Here is a 13971-nt window from a genome sequence, read left to right as displayed (position 1 = left end):
ACTTGACGTGTGCCTTTAGAGTCCAGCGCGTTGATAGACACTGCAAACTTCATGTGCTGTCTACTATCTGCTTCTTTTGGTTATAGGTAAACTTAAGGGAGTGTGCTAGCCTTAAACAATTGTTTTTTACTTATTTGGGTTCAATATAGGATTTCTCAGTGTGGAAGTAGTGCTAATTCTGTGTGAAGTTACTCTTTATGGGAATGAATGAAAATTAGGAATTCTTTTTTCTTTCTTTTTTTTTTTTTTTTTTTTGTTTTGTTTTCGAGACACGGTTTCTCTGTGTAGTCCTGACTGTCCTGAAACTCACTCTGTAGACCAGGCTGGCCTTGAACTCAGAAGTCCGACTGCCTCTGCCTCCCTAGGAATTCTTTTATGTAGGTATGCATCAAATAAGTGTAGCCCTGTTGCTCTTCATAGCAGACTTACCACCCAGTTGTAAAGAGGGTGGAAGAGAAGAGGCAGATCTGATCTGAGAGATCAACTGCGAGCTTCCTCGGTGCTCTTCCTGGTAAGCAAGAAGACCAAGGAGAGCGAGGAACACACTAAGACCTAGGCCAGCTCCCATTTCTGCTCTGTGACACACGCTCAGATAGCCCTGCCTCACTGACTGTGCTGGACCTCACGGTGTGCTCCTCTGCCTAACTGATTTTATCTTCCTAGGAAAGAAGTGTACGTACGGACACAAGTGCAAATACTACCACCCAGAAAGGGGCAGTCAGCCTCAGCGGTCAGTGGCTGATGAACTTCGTGCCATGTCTAGAAACACAGCAGCCAAAACTACAAATGAAGGGGGACTGGTGAAAAGCAACAGTGTTCCTTGCAGCACCAAGGGAGACAGCACTTCGGATGTTAAACGCGGTGCTCCAAAGAGGCAGTCAGACCCAAGCATAAGGACTCACGTCTACCAAGACATAGAGGAGAAGCTTCCCACCAAAAACAAGTTGGAAACCAGGTCTGTACCTTCCTTAGTTAGTATCCCGGCCACTTCTACTGCAAAACCCCAAAGCACTACACCTTTAAGCAATGGCCTTCCATCTGGAGTTCATTTCCCACCTCAGGATCAAAGACCACAGGGACAATACCCTCCAATGATGATGGCAACCAAAAATCATGGGACGCCAATGCCTTATGAACAGTATCCAAAATGTGACTCCCCTGTTGACGTTGGATATTATTCCATGTTGAATGCATATTCTAATCTGAGTATCTCAGGCCCCCGAAGTCCTGAAAGGCGTTTCTCATTAGACACTGATTATAGGGTAAACTCAGTAGCTTCAGACTGCAGCAGTGAGGGGAGCATGAGTTGTGGGAGCAGCGACTCCTATGTGGGGTACAATGACCGCTCCTATGTCAGCTCTCCTGACCCACAGCTGGAAGAGAGTCTCAAGTGTCAGCACATGCACCCCCACAGCCGCCTTAATTCCCAGCCCTTCCTGCAGACTTTCCACGATCCCTTAACCAGAGTTCAGAGTTACAGTCACGAAGAACCAAAGTTCCATCACAAGCGTCCTCTTCCACACTTGGCTATGCATCTGCAGCACCCTGCCGTGGGTGCCCGCTCCAGCTGTCCTGGCGATTACCCCTCTCCACCAAGTTCCGCACATTCGAAGGCACCACACCTAGGGAGGTCCTTAGTGGCCACAAGGATAGACAGCATTTCTGATTCCCGACTCTATGATAGTTCTCCTTCAAGACAAAGAAAGCCTTATTCTCGCCAGGAAGGCCTAGGAAGCTGGGGTAGGCCAAGCTATGGGCTGGAAGCATATGGCTATCGGCAGACGTACTCCTTACCCGATAATTCCACGCCCCCATGCTATGAGTCGATCACCTTCCAGAGCCTGCCTGAGCAACAGGAACCCACCTGGAGAATCCCCTACTGTGGAATACCACACGATCCTCCAAGGTACCAGGACAACCGAGAGAAGATTTTTATCAATTTGTGTAACATCTTCCCCCCTGACCTTGTGAGGCTCGTCATGAAAAGGAATCCTCATATGACGGATGCCCAGCAGCTCGCCGCAGCCATCCTAGTGGAGAAATCGCAGCTGGGTTACTGAAAGCATGATGCATCTTTGTGGTGTTGAGTAGTTTTTTGTTCAGCTCAGTTGCTGAGGGAGGTTTGCTACAATAGCACATGTGATCTCCTTCTCGGCAGGGAGGTTATATAGTATCCATTTATGTGAAATACTGTATCATGGAATTGTACGGAACCCCACTGGGTGGACTTATCACAGGATTGCTTTACATTCAAACTTTTTTTTTTTTTTTTTAACATTTCCTTTTTAAAGCTATATACACTTGGCTGGAAATTTCTCCAGTTTGATTTAATAGATGTATCTGTGATCTTTGATATTCCTCTTTGGTGCATCAGGGGTTTATATGCAGCACTTTTTATCCTTGTTTCCTGTCTTATTACCTTGGTGTTTGTCTGTCAACTGCAAGCGATTGCAGTACCTTCCGAATGTGGAGGTCCTGGGCTAGACCTAGCAAACTATGTCCTCAAGCCACGCGTAGCTAGAATCTTTACAGCTTCTTAAGTTATTTTTATTTGGGGAAAGTGGGCTTCTTTGTGCTATAATCATTATTTATAGGAACAAAGATATACTACAGCACTGACTTTATATTTTTAAAAAATGTAAGCTTCCAGTTATGTTAAAATGGAAATAGTACATATTAGAGTGATTCCCGGTATGGCACTTTTTATTATTTTATTTTTGTTTGGATGTTTCCTGTTAAGAAAATTAGTTATTTTAAATGGTCAGTTTAAAAGAAAGCAGATGCAATCAATCGAAAAAAAATGTTTCCATTTTCTTTTTTATGAATAAGGCAAAAGCTGTAACTATTACAGGTTAGGGCTTTGCTTTCTAGCTAAAATGTGCTTTTTGACAGTAGAAGTGGGATTGAAGTCCTTGATTTCCATTAACATGTATTTTTAATCTCTGTCTTTTTGTGGGAGGCACAGTACTGGATGGATAACCCTTTCTCAGTACTTGCCTGTTTTTAATGAATCCAAGTATTCTCAATGCAACTTTTCTATTTCTAATACACTCTAGCTTCCTGCTGTTTATTGAGGCTGGCCTGAGGTGGTCTGATGTGTTGAGGATATGCTACATTTACTGATACTGCACTATAGAAATGGCAATGGAGGACTTGTAAATGGTAACTTAAAGTTTTTGTAAGATATTGTATATTTTCCATTTTCCTGAAGGTAGTTTTTGGGGGAGCCTGCTATATTATTAAGGCCAGACTCTTGCCACAAATAGTGTAGTTTTAAATACAGACTAAAGTCTGTTCTAGTATTAGTAAGGGATATTTCTGGTTGCAACATCATGGGTTTTGCTTGCTGTAGCGACCTTTCTGAGCATCGGAGATGGATCTATGGCAGACAGTGCAGACAGTGCTGTGATGGACAGAGGCTGCCTCTGATATTACTTGTTGCAGCGACAAGTCCAACTCTGCTCCTGTAGTCAGCCTGGATGCGTGGTCTAGATGCTCCTGCAGTCTGAGAGAGGCAAAGCCCTGGAAACCAGAAAGTACCTTTTACTGTTGATACAAATTGTATCTTTTTAACAATAAGAACTATTTTGATTTGTAGATCTAGTTAAAAACACAAATGTGTAACTATAATTAGACTTTTGGGCAACATTTTATCCCTTATTTAAATAAAAAAAAAATTTAAAGGAAATTTGAAGTCTAGAATAGGATAGAAAATAAAAGTAACAATTAAGGTAAATAAAGGTGTCTGTCTTAGTTTTATATATTAAAATATATTAAATAAATTTATTGGCATTTTCTTTTTCCTAAAACTTACCTAGTGTGAACTTAACTTAAAATAAAGGTAAAATGCTGCCTGAAAATAATGTCCAAGCATCTTCGACTAGGATAACATTTTCACTACTTGTGTGACACTGTGTGTTGCATGGAGTAGGATTTGGGTACACAGTAAATGCTTCTAAACGGCATTGTGCATATTAGCATATCCAATAATCTGAACCATGTTCAGCAAACTTAATTCAGGAAAGTGATGTTCTACAGTTACTGCTATTGTGTTTGAGTGAGCTTGGCACACATCTGTTCCCGGAGCGCTGCAGGTGGTGCCACCCCAGCCCTCCCGAGTGCTGTGTCTGAGAGTGACGCAGCCGACCTGTGAAACTGTCCTTGATTCTCTCAGTCATGATCTGAAGGACAAGTTGAAATGTGGAGGCTAAGTGAATGCCAAGAACAGGGTTGCAAATGTGGGGTTCCTCTCACCCAGGCTACCCGGCCACATTGTGAGGCCAGGCTAGGAAGTCAGTTAATGAACATGTCACTTTTGCTTCATACTAGCACTGTGATTGTTTGGAAATGGGCACACTTGACTAAAATGATTTAAGTGAGACCTTAGGTAAAAAGGATATGACTTAAAATTTGGTCTTCTTACATTTTTAGCTGAAGTTGCCCTCTTTTTCATCTTTACTATAATCTCTGCCAGTGTGTGTCATGGAGTGGGTAGCTCTGACCCACCCACTCCTACATTTCTCAGTGCCATTGGCTGTGTGCTAAGAAAAGGTTTTCTTATGACAAGAGGGCAGTCTGTCTGTCCCCTTTGATGAAGCACCAATGCTGCTTTCAGACCTTAAGAATAAGGTGATTGGCAGATTTTAGCTACATCAATTTCTCCAAAAACAAAACAAAACAACAAAACCAAACCTCAGGTAATAAGTAAAAGGAGTCCATTATCAAACTTGTAGCTGATCATAAACCTTAATTTTAGCTAGAACATTTCTTCCCAGTCTCTAATTTCTATTTAAGAGACTAGCTAAAATAAATAAATAACCTGAGATGGTGTGCTAATGAATAGTAAAAGTCAGAATTGGTCAGCTAATTAAAAAGGACTCAGACTGGAATATTCTGCCCCTGAATAATAGACAGTCAACTGTACTTTATGCAGTAATAGCAGTTTGTTGTCCCTGTGTCTTAGTCCAGAGGGAATAGTACCTAACTGGCCAAAATGGCCCTCAGAATTTCCTCTTTTCTTGCATGTAATATAGACATTTCAGTCTTGTTATCCTAATGGGAGTTTGTCACTGACTTAAACAGTGAAAGTAATGGTCGCCAGTAAAATATTTGACACTGGTGACAACTTGAATTTTTGTTTTTATGAAAATACATTTATGAAAATATGTAATTACCTAAAGAGGGTGTTTTATATATACACGTTTGTTATGAAGTATTAAAAAATAGGGGGTTGTCTTTCAATGGATAACATTTTCCTGACTGAACGGTGTCTTTGAGTTGTGAATGACCAAGTCTAGGGTCTATTTGACCAATGATAAGATTCAGAACCTCTTACATGGAAAGAAACACTTGGTTTTATTCTTGGTATTTTTAAAAATTATTTTGATAATTTTAATAGAATGTGTAATTTTTAAATACACAAAAGTAGTATTGATTATACAAATGATTATTTAACATGTCTTTTATGGCTGTATCTATATGTATATAGACAGTAATATATTTATAAAACAATATACTTTATGTTGTATCTTTTAGTTTGTAATGAATGTAAGTATGACTGTGTATGTGAGCGAGCACGCACATGTGTGTACACGTGCACACACGTGTTGATGTGTCTGTCTGCCTGTGTTTGAATGCTGAAACCTCTTTCCCTGACCTGCTGGGATTTACTCTAAAATGTATTTGGGTTTTGCTCCTTTTAATACCCGTATTCCTTATTCGAGATAAAATAAGAGGTACAGTTTTCTAGTCTGTCTGTTGCCAGGTGGCTCTTCCACTGTATTAATCTCTAATTCTTAGAGAAGGCCTGACATCAAGCAGATTATGGCTGGAGATAATGACTATGTTCCAAATATATTAAAAGTGAACCCCACTGTGATGTGAAAGTTTCAGGATCCACACCAATGAACAGAATCAGCCTAGAAGATCGAGTCATCCACACACCAGAGTTGGAGGAGGCCTGGTACCTGTGACAAGGAAGACGCGTGTGTTCTAGATGCTCTCTCTGTAGGATCTGGTAGTCAATAATTCAGGCTTCTCTGAGAATCAGATAGTCTCTTTACTGTACACCTTTGCCTTTACAGCGTGACAGCCACAGGTAGCATAGAGATGAAAATGTGACCCTTTAAATAAAATTTTATTTACAGAAACAAGCAACAGGCCAGTTTTTACCTGTGGGCCATTCCCCAGCCCTGTCCTTGAGGGAAGAAAGCCAGACATCTTAAGCAGTAAATTCTTGTGCATGTTAATATAATCACTAACTGTACCTCAGCAGCCATCTAGAGGCAGTATGATGTCACTGGTGTCCTTCAGAAGATGACTGTGCAACAGTCACATCAAAGCATTTGTTAAGTTCATCACATCCATCATTTGAGATGTTACTTGTCTAGCCACCAAGAAATCTATAAAAGAAAGGTATCAGTATTGGGAATTTTGCTTAAGTTCTTATTTTTAAGTAGGACTCCTTTATCTTTTGTTTCTTAGTGGCCTCGTGGGCCAAAAACCAGCGTTTTAAAAAAAAAAAAACAAAACTCAGCCACATGTTTTTCAAAATTGCATTTGTCAGTTACATTTTTCTGTTAGTTTTTTGTCTTCTGATGCTTAACAGACTTACCCTTCTTTACAAGTGAGTTTAAAGATTAACATACCGTAACTTGAGTGTCAGATTTCTCTGTAGTGTTTAAAACTGATTAGAGCAATGAGTGTATTTGTTACATTGTCACTCTTAATAAGAAACATGCATCTTCTGTCTCTGTCTGATGTTCACTATGGAGTGTTTAGCTACCTTAGGGACTGCCATGGGAGTGATGTTCCCATGAGCACCGGTGAGTCTGAATTGATTGAAGGTACACACCACTGAACATGCTCATTCACACTGCTTCATTCATGGTATCTCAGCAATAACACTATCTTTACAGGATTGTTAAATAGCTACGAAAACTACCGCCTACTTAAGTAGTTACACCTTCTTTTAAAATTGGAGTGCAGTCCTGGCTTTATCAGTGTTGATGTTTTGTCTGTTACACCCTCTCACCTCCTGCCTGTCACCCATGTTCTGTCAACACTGTCATATTTATACATGGCTTTTCCCCTAGGATCCTCAATCCTTCAGACCTAAACACAATTTCAGGTTTTGACCACTTGACAGTAGAAAATGTCTATGCATGTTTTCAATCCTTACAAACCTATAAAGTTTCATTTCTTAATCCATGTACTGAACTTTCTGTCCAGGTATTTCAGGTGAACAACAAGATGCTTCCCAAAAAAGCTTTTCCCACTTCTATCTAAAGCAGCTCATGTCTTTAAGAAAAAGAAGTGTGTGGTTGTTTTGTAAGGTATAAACACATACATTGGTGTATGTATGTATATATATATATTTCCTCTGGGGTTTTTTTAATTATAAATTTTCAACCTTCTGTGAAATACTCACAAACGGTCAAATACTGCAGACAGGGTATACCCTCGCTGTCAGGTCTTCTATTCCTCCCAACTGTAGCTGTATGCCAGTAGAGAATTTCCTTACTCATCCTTCAAACTTTTCTTACAGGAAAAATAAGGTAATGAATATGTTTAGATCAACCATTTTATAAACATTCTGCTTATCACTATCTGTTCTGTATGTTTCTGTATAGAACTTTTATAATTCCAAAAACAGTGGAAATAGCTATATGATTTTGCCATAGAGGGGGAAATTCTAAGATATCCATTTTTCTTGTGGTAGGTGGTTGTTACATGAAAAAATAGATCTCATATGATGGCATAGATGCTAAGTAAACAAAGCATTTCCTTTTCTGTTCCCCTGGCTTTCTCAGATGCTGTGATTAATGACATTGGGCTACTCTGAAAGTTGTACACATGTTCAGCATTGATGTAAATGTTAGAGCCACAATTAATTCCTATTAAACTGAAATTAAATGTCAAAAACTAGTCATGACTCAAAACATGGTAAGAGTGTTTTCTTTCTCTTAGTCTCTAAGATGTTTTGTTTCTGGTGATTCTGAAGTGCCTGGTTGTTTAGCTGAGACAGTGTGGTTGTGGATAGGGACTTTATCCACTGAGTTTATAGAAAGTCTGGAAACTGTAGGTGTGCTTGTTCTGATGAAGGCCAGCAGGGCATTAAAAGGTACTGAGCAGGCTTCTCTTCATGGGGCAGTATAGACTGGGATGGTATACCAACTTGGGGAACTGTGAACTCTAAACAGGCTCCAAGTGCATCCTTCAAAGTCTCTTGTCTTGTAAGTTAAACAGGAGTCTAAAGGCAACATGGTCAATATGAGTAAGTATTAAAAAAGAAAAAAACAGCAGACCAAACAATAATAGATAAGTTTTATTTTGTTGCTAGTTGAGGCTCAAAACCCTAGATGACTATAGACAATGTGTCATTTCTTTCAGAGATTGGGAGAGACTGCAGGCAGTGGTCAACATGTGAAACTCGTGCTTGAGTGTATCTTGCACACATTAGTATGATGAGAGACACCACACACACAGTTTGCCGGATCAAGCAGATGAGCTGAGTCTTTCCCAAAGCCCCTTGTAAAGTGGCACTGACACCTTTTTCCTGTCTGTAGTACACGAGAAGGAGGAGAACTCCATGGCAGGGACAGATGAGTGCAGTGCTGCCTGGCCCCGCTCTTGAGCCTTGAGATGGGGAACGGGACCCCTGCTGACCTCCAGAGCTTGTCTTCCTGACCCAATGGCAGGACTTTTGGTCAGTGGAAATACTCTACTTCTGTTGTGGTCATCATAACAGGATGTTCTGATTAAATTCTAGTGGGATTTCCCTCCTCTGCCACTTTGCAGACCTTTGCTTTGCTTTTCCTCCAGTGTTATCCCTAAAACTGGCACTTTCCATTGGCCAGTGTCCGCTGGTCATCTGCCCCTTCTCCCACTTCATTATCTACATATGAGCTGAGCACTTGCAGTCTCAGACTATGCTCTGGCCAGGCTGCACATGCACGTGAAGCATTGGCGCTCTTAGTTGCCAGAGACTCCAACATATCCAAAAGCAGGACATCAAAAGCACGTCGAGGGAGAGGCGTCTAGCCTTCCCAGGACTACTTGAGCCCAAAGAGCAGAAGTTGGAGTAGAGTGCTAACTAGACCTAGTCCTTGCTTTTTCTCAGGTCTAGTCTTGTCTAAAGACAAATGTTAGCACACATGGAGGAGTTAATACATGGTTATACATTAATACTCATCAGTGCACGAAAGAGAAGTGTCACAAAACGCAACTGTAATGTTGAATTTATTCAAAACAAAGTACCTGGCCCTGGGCCTTTGCCACCCTCCTGTCATCCCCCAGTTCAGAGGCAGCTGCAAAGCTGAGAGCATCCTTAACTGCCTCTGGGAGTGAACCCAACCAAGGCTGTCAGGGATATTAAGATAAGCTAGCTGCCAGGAACTGTAGGAAGACAAGGAGCAACTGGCTTTGAAAGATTCTCCATCTCTCTCACAAGAACAAGTCTCTATGGTGACATAGAAACTGTGACAACCCCCCTGGGAAGAGTCTGGGGCAAGGACACAGTGACTTTAGCATGAGCTTTGGAGTAGTGCCCCCATGTGAACATGACTTTGATATTGAAGCTTGGCTATGCCTTCCCCTGTAGATGGAGTCATTTCCCACCTCGTCGATTTTCAGTTCAGTGATGATGGAATATGTGGGTCTCAGGATGAAGGCGCCTGGGTGTCCATGCTTGGGGACTGCTGGTTCCTCTCTGGGGCAGCCTCTGGTCCAGAGAGTAGACTGTGGAGGGAGGGAGAAGCCCCACTGATGCTTGTCTTCTGTAGTTCTGAGACAGGAGACTGCTACAAATATCACAGATCCCTTCTCCTTTGTCTGGTCACCTCTGTACCTTAGTCCAACGGTTAGTCACTTGGCCCCTTTGAAGAAGCCAGGCATGTAGGTCATAGCCTACTGTCCAGCCCTGCCATTTCAACCTCTCTAAAGCAATGGCACACCCATGTACAGAGGCCACAGACTGGTGAAGGGAAGGAATAGCTAACAGCCATGAATGGATATTTAAGGCTATTTAAGTCCCTTACACTCTGGGCAATGATTTGTGGCACTCCTGGTTTTGTTCCTGCATGTCAGTCCCACCCAATCCTAACAACCAAGGCTCCTAACAGTCTTGATCAAGATATGTCCCCTGGTGCCCATGGTCCTAGAGGTATGAACACAGGCACGTCCACCACAGGGATGCAGGAAGGCTAGCCCCTGGCCCTCAAGAGCTAAGTCGAGATAAATATCAGGACAGTCAGATGCTCAGGCTATGGTTCGGTTATGGTGAGTTTCTGGTGATAAAACCTTAGTCCCCAACAATCTGAAGGTAATGTGACCTTTAAGGGGTAGGACTTCATGCACAGGGCACCATCCTTAGAAGGGTTGTTTCAGTTACCATAGGACCAGAAAACTTAGGAAGTGAGCCTGCACTCCATCCTTCCTCACTCAGCCAAAACCCCTTCTGTCTCTTCACTGGTGGTACGATGGGCACCCCAGCCCTCAGCAGGACCACGAAGCCAGGATTTTTGGATGATCAGATTCATAAGTCAAACTTCGTCAAGTACTCATATCCTATAGTCTAATACAAGTGACAGACTACTGCCCTCTTAGAGTTTCTATTGCTGTGATGAAACACCAGGAGCAAGTTGTGGAGGAAAAAGGTTTATTGGGCTTACACTTTCACAACATGGTCCATCACTGAAGGAAGTCAGGGCAGGAACTCAAAGTAGGCAGGAGGCAGGAGCTGATGTAGAGGCCATGGAGGGGTGCTGCTTACTGGCTTGCTCCACATGGCTTGCTCAGCCCACTTAATAGAACCCAGAGCTTAGAGCCCTAGAGTGACAGCACTCACAATGGGGTGGGTCCTCCCACATCAATCACTAATTAAGAAAATGCCCTAAAGACTTAACTACAGCCAGATCTTATGGGGGGATTTTCTCAGTTGAGGCTTCTCCCTCTCAGATGATTATCTTGTGTCAAGTTGACAAAACTAGCCAGCACAGGACCTCACCAGATAGTCTCCAGGTTCAGTCTCAATGGAAACTCATGACCCTCAGCGCACCCAAGAAGAAGGAGGATATCTGAGGCTATAGGTAGACTATTGAAGGCAACGTATGGAGCCTTTGTGTAATACAAATGGGAAGGGTGGTAAGGAAGGCATCTCCACTGGGGTAGACCAGACTGCAGGAAGACTAGAAAATGGATTCCTACAGAGGCTTGGCTAGGAAGCCATGCTGGGCTGGGACATTCGAAGGCTTCATTGGCTTTGCATCTAGCAGCCTTGGTGGTAAAGGCTGGAGAAACACTTGATACGGTTGTCACAAAAGCCAAAGGGGAGAAAGGCGTTTGAAGGAATTCTTGTGTTGGTGGAGTGAAGTCAGGCAGTGAAGAGTATATGCAGAGTAACTCGTGTGAACTCAAGTAGGTGAACTCTATGGGGACGATACCCATTTCAGGGACAGCTCAGGGTCTGGGAAGCACCTCTGTCAGTGTCCCCTCTCCAGCTCATCCCTCACGTGCATTCCCATGGTGAGGAAGTGTCATGCTGTCTCCTGATCTGTGGATGTTTGACTTACAATTCAGTGAAAAGCTGAATCATACAACTCACTTCTCCTACCCTCGCTGAAAAGCCTGGCTATGCGCTTGTTTATCTGTGCACTGGGCTCTCTCTGTCTATGGTCTTATTGAGAGAAAATAGGATTCTGTCCTTAAATCACCATTTCAGGGTAGAAGTACAGCGGCATCCATTCACCTTGTGTTCTGCCCAGTCTGAAGTGAGTGCAATGCAGAACCACTTGTTTGTCCCCAAGGCCAAAGCCAAGGCCAGAAGAGGGTATTGATTTGTAAGAATTACTCATGCTGACCAAGGAAGGTTCACTGGCCCCTGTTGAGCAAATGCCACCCAGCTGACTCAGCCTGGAGAACATTTGGTTCTTGCAATGTCTGAGGAGAACAATAAATACAACTCGTCCCTCCAAACAAGTGCTTCTAGGTCTCGAGTGTGGTTCCTAGGGAAGGAGCCTTGGTCTCACCCAGGAATGTGATAGCAATGGAGATGCTTGAGGCAGGGCTGTGGTCTGTCTGCTCTACCACAAAGTCCGAGAAAGGATTCCAGCAAGTTTCTTAGCAAACCTTCCAGGTGAGTCAGATGTACATTAAATGAGAGACACAGGACAAGAGCAACGAAGCAGGAGATTGCGTAGGTGGGGGTGAGAATCACAGTGCACCTGGCAGAAGTTCCTTGCTGGAGTATGCAGATCTAGCTGGGTGGGGTAGCTCAACCTCCTGTCTACCACTGAATTCCAAAAAGGCAAGGCCCACCCTCCAAGTTGGGGAAACTAGACTTTCTGCAGACAGCCAGCTCCCCCAAAAGAAAACATGAGAAACAGTGTTGTCCACAAACTCTGCAGTCAATGCCTGCATCTTCCCGGGAAGGAAAGCAGAAGGCATCTTGAGCCAGGGCCAGAGTGCTCATCTTATGTCTGGGTTCTCTGGGGAGAAGGGAGACCTCCCTAGCCATGTGTTCCTTCAGGGAGCATGTGAGGATGTTGGCACCTGGAAGGTGTTGTCTTCTCTCTCTCCGATGGCAACACTGTGGGCTCTGCTGTTCTGAGCCATCAACTTCCAGTCCATTTGTCCATTGATATGCGAAGAGTCATAAAAGCAGCGTGGGCAGAGAGGGCCTGCTGTGTTATGCCTCTGCATAGGGCGCTGGGCTTGTGAGCACTGAACACAGCACTCTTACTCCTCCTGCCTCCGTGGCCTATCTGTGCTGTCCAGCCACCTTCTGTTCAATAGTAAAAGCCGGTGACTTCTTTCCCTTTTCCGAGACGTATTACAAACAGAAATTAAGTGTAGAAATGGAGGTATATGGCTCATTCCTTCATTTCAAACACCCTAGTCTACAGCAGAAGAGTAAGGTCCCTGGCTGGAGCAACTGGTTCAAGGTTCAAGCCCCGATCCCCACTAATTTATAGCAGATCACACACTGCAGCTCCAGACTTCTCACCTGCTGAGGAAATCCTTAAGCCTCCTCAGCCTCTGCTTCCAGGCAGTCTCCCAAAGCACTACCCCATACCCTACCACAGCATATCTTTTCTAATGGCTTCTGCCTGTGTCAATCACTAGCCCCAGCCAGGAAGGATCTGTCCAGAAAAGCAGCATTGACTGTGGCTAGAAGGCTCTCTCTTGAGCAGAAGACTGGAGTCTCTGGAGGGTCTGCTAAGAAATGGAATTAAGAATAGTGTTGAAAAAACCACAAAAAAAAAACAAAAAAAAAAAATTGCAAAGCCGGGCGTGGTGGCGCACGCCTTTAACCCCAGCACTCAGGAGGCAGAGGCAGGCGGATTTCTGAGTTCGAGGCCAGCCTGGTCTACAAAGTGCGTTCCAGGACAGCCAGGGCTATACAGAGAAACCCTGTCTTGAAAAACAAAAAAACACAAAAACAAAAACAAGAATGGCGTTGATACAGCATGGGCATGGTCAGTAGCTCACAGCCTAATGAGTCCCACAGGCTTCTGGTCCTTATTTATTTATTTATTTATTTATTTATTTATTTATATACACAACAAGTGGCCTTCCCTGTACTCCCAAACCCTGCCTCACCACAGTATGTTCCAATCTAGTTGTACGCCAATTCCTGTGTGTGGCCAAGGAGAGGCCTACTGAGAAATTTGATAAGATACCACCACTACAGCAAAGCACATGATTATCTTTTAAGTTATAAAAAATGCTGATATCAAAGGTCTTTAAGTGCAAGAGAGGACAGTGTGAATATACACTCCTCTATAGTAGATAAACAGTGCTGTTGATAAAGGGCTGTCTGATCATGTGCCCTCTGGATAGCTCTCATACCCTGAAAACCTCTGATCAATGAAAAAAACATCTATTGTGACATACCTTGTATGTATTTTTATGAAAACTCTTTAAAGTTTACCTCTGTGCCTGGCAAGTACCTGACACATTCTTTGCAGGCAC

General features: G+C 43.1%; 1 protein-coding gene across 3 annotated transcripts in view; it reads left to right on the top strand.

Annotated features, from left to right (window-relative positions):
* Zc3h12c (zinc finger CCCH-type containing 12C) overlaps positions 1-7940 on the top strand; it is a 61115-nt gene extending 53175 nt beyond the window's left edge. For all 3 annotated transcript variants that reach the window (XM_085844646.1, XM_029481638.2, XM_021171199.3), the window contains exon 6: positions 664-7940. In XM_085844646.1, coding sequence (XP_085700772.1) covers positions 664-2060 — 1397 coding nt within the window. In that variant the 3' untranslated portion in view covers positions 2061-7940. The remainder of the gene's footprint in view (positions 1-663) is intronic.
* The last annotated feature ends 6031 nt before the right edge of the window (positions 7941-13971 follow it).

This window comes from Mus caroli, unplaced genomic scaffold, assembly GCF_978045245.1.
Source record: "Mus caroli unplaced genomic scaffold, Mus_caroli_1 scaffold_11, whole genome shotgun sequence".
Classification (NCBI taxonomy): domain Eukaryota; kingdom Metazoa; phylum Chordata; class Mammalia; order Rodentia; family Muridae; genus Mus; species Mus caroli.
Note: the sequence above shows the minus strand (reverse complement) of the source record. Positions and strands in the feature narration are given on the sequence as shown.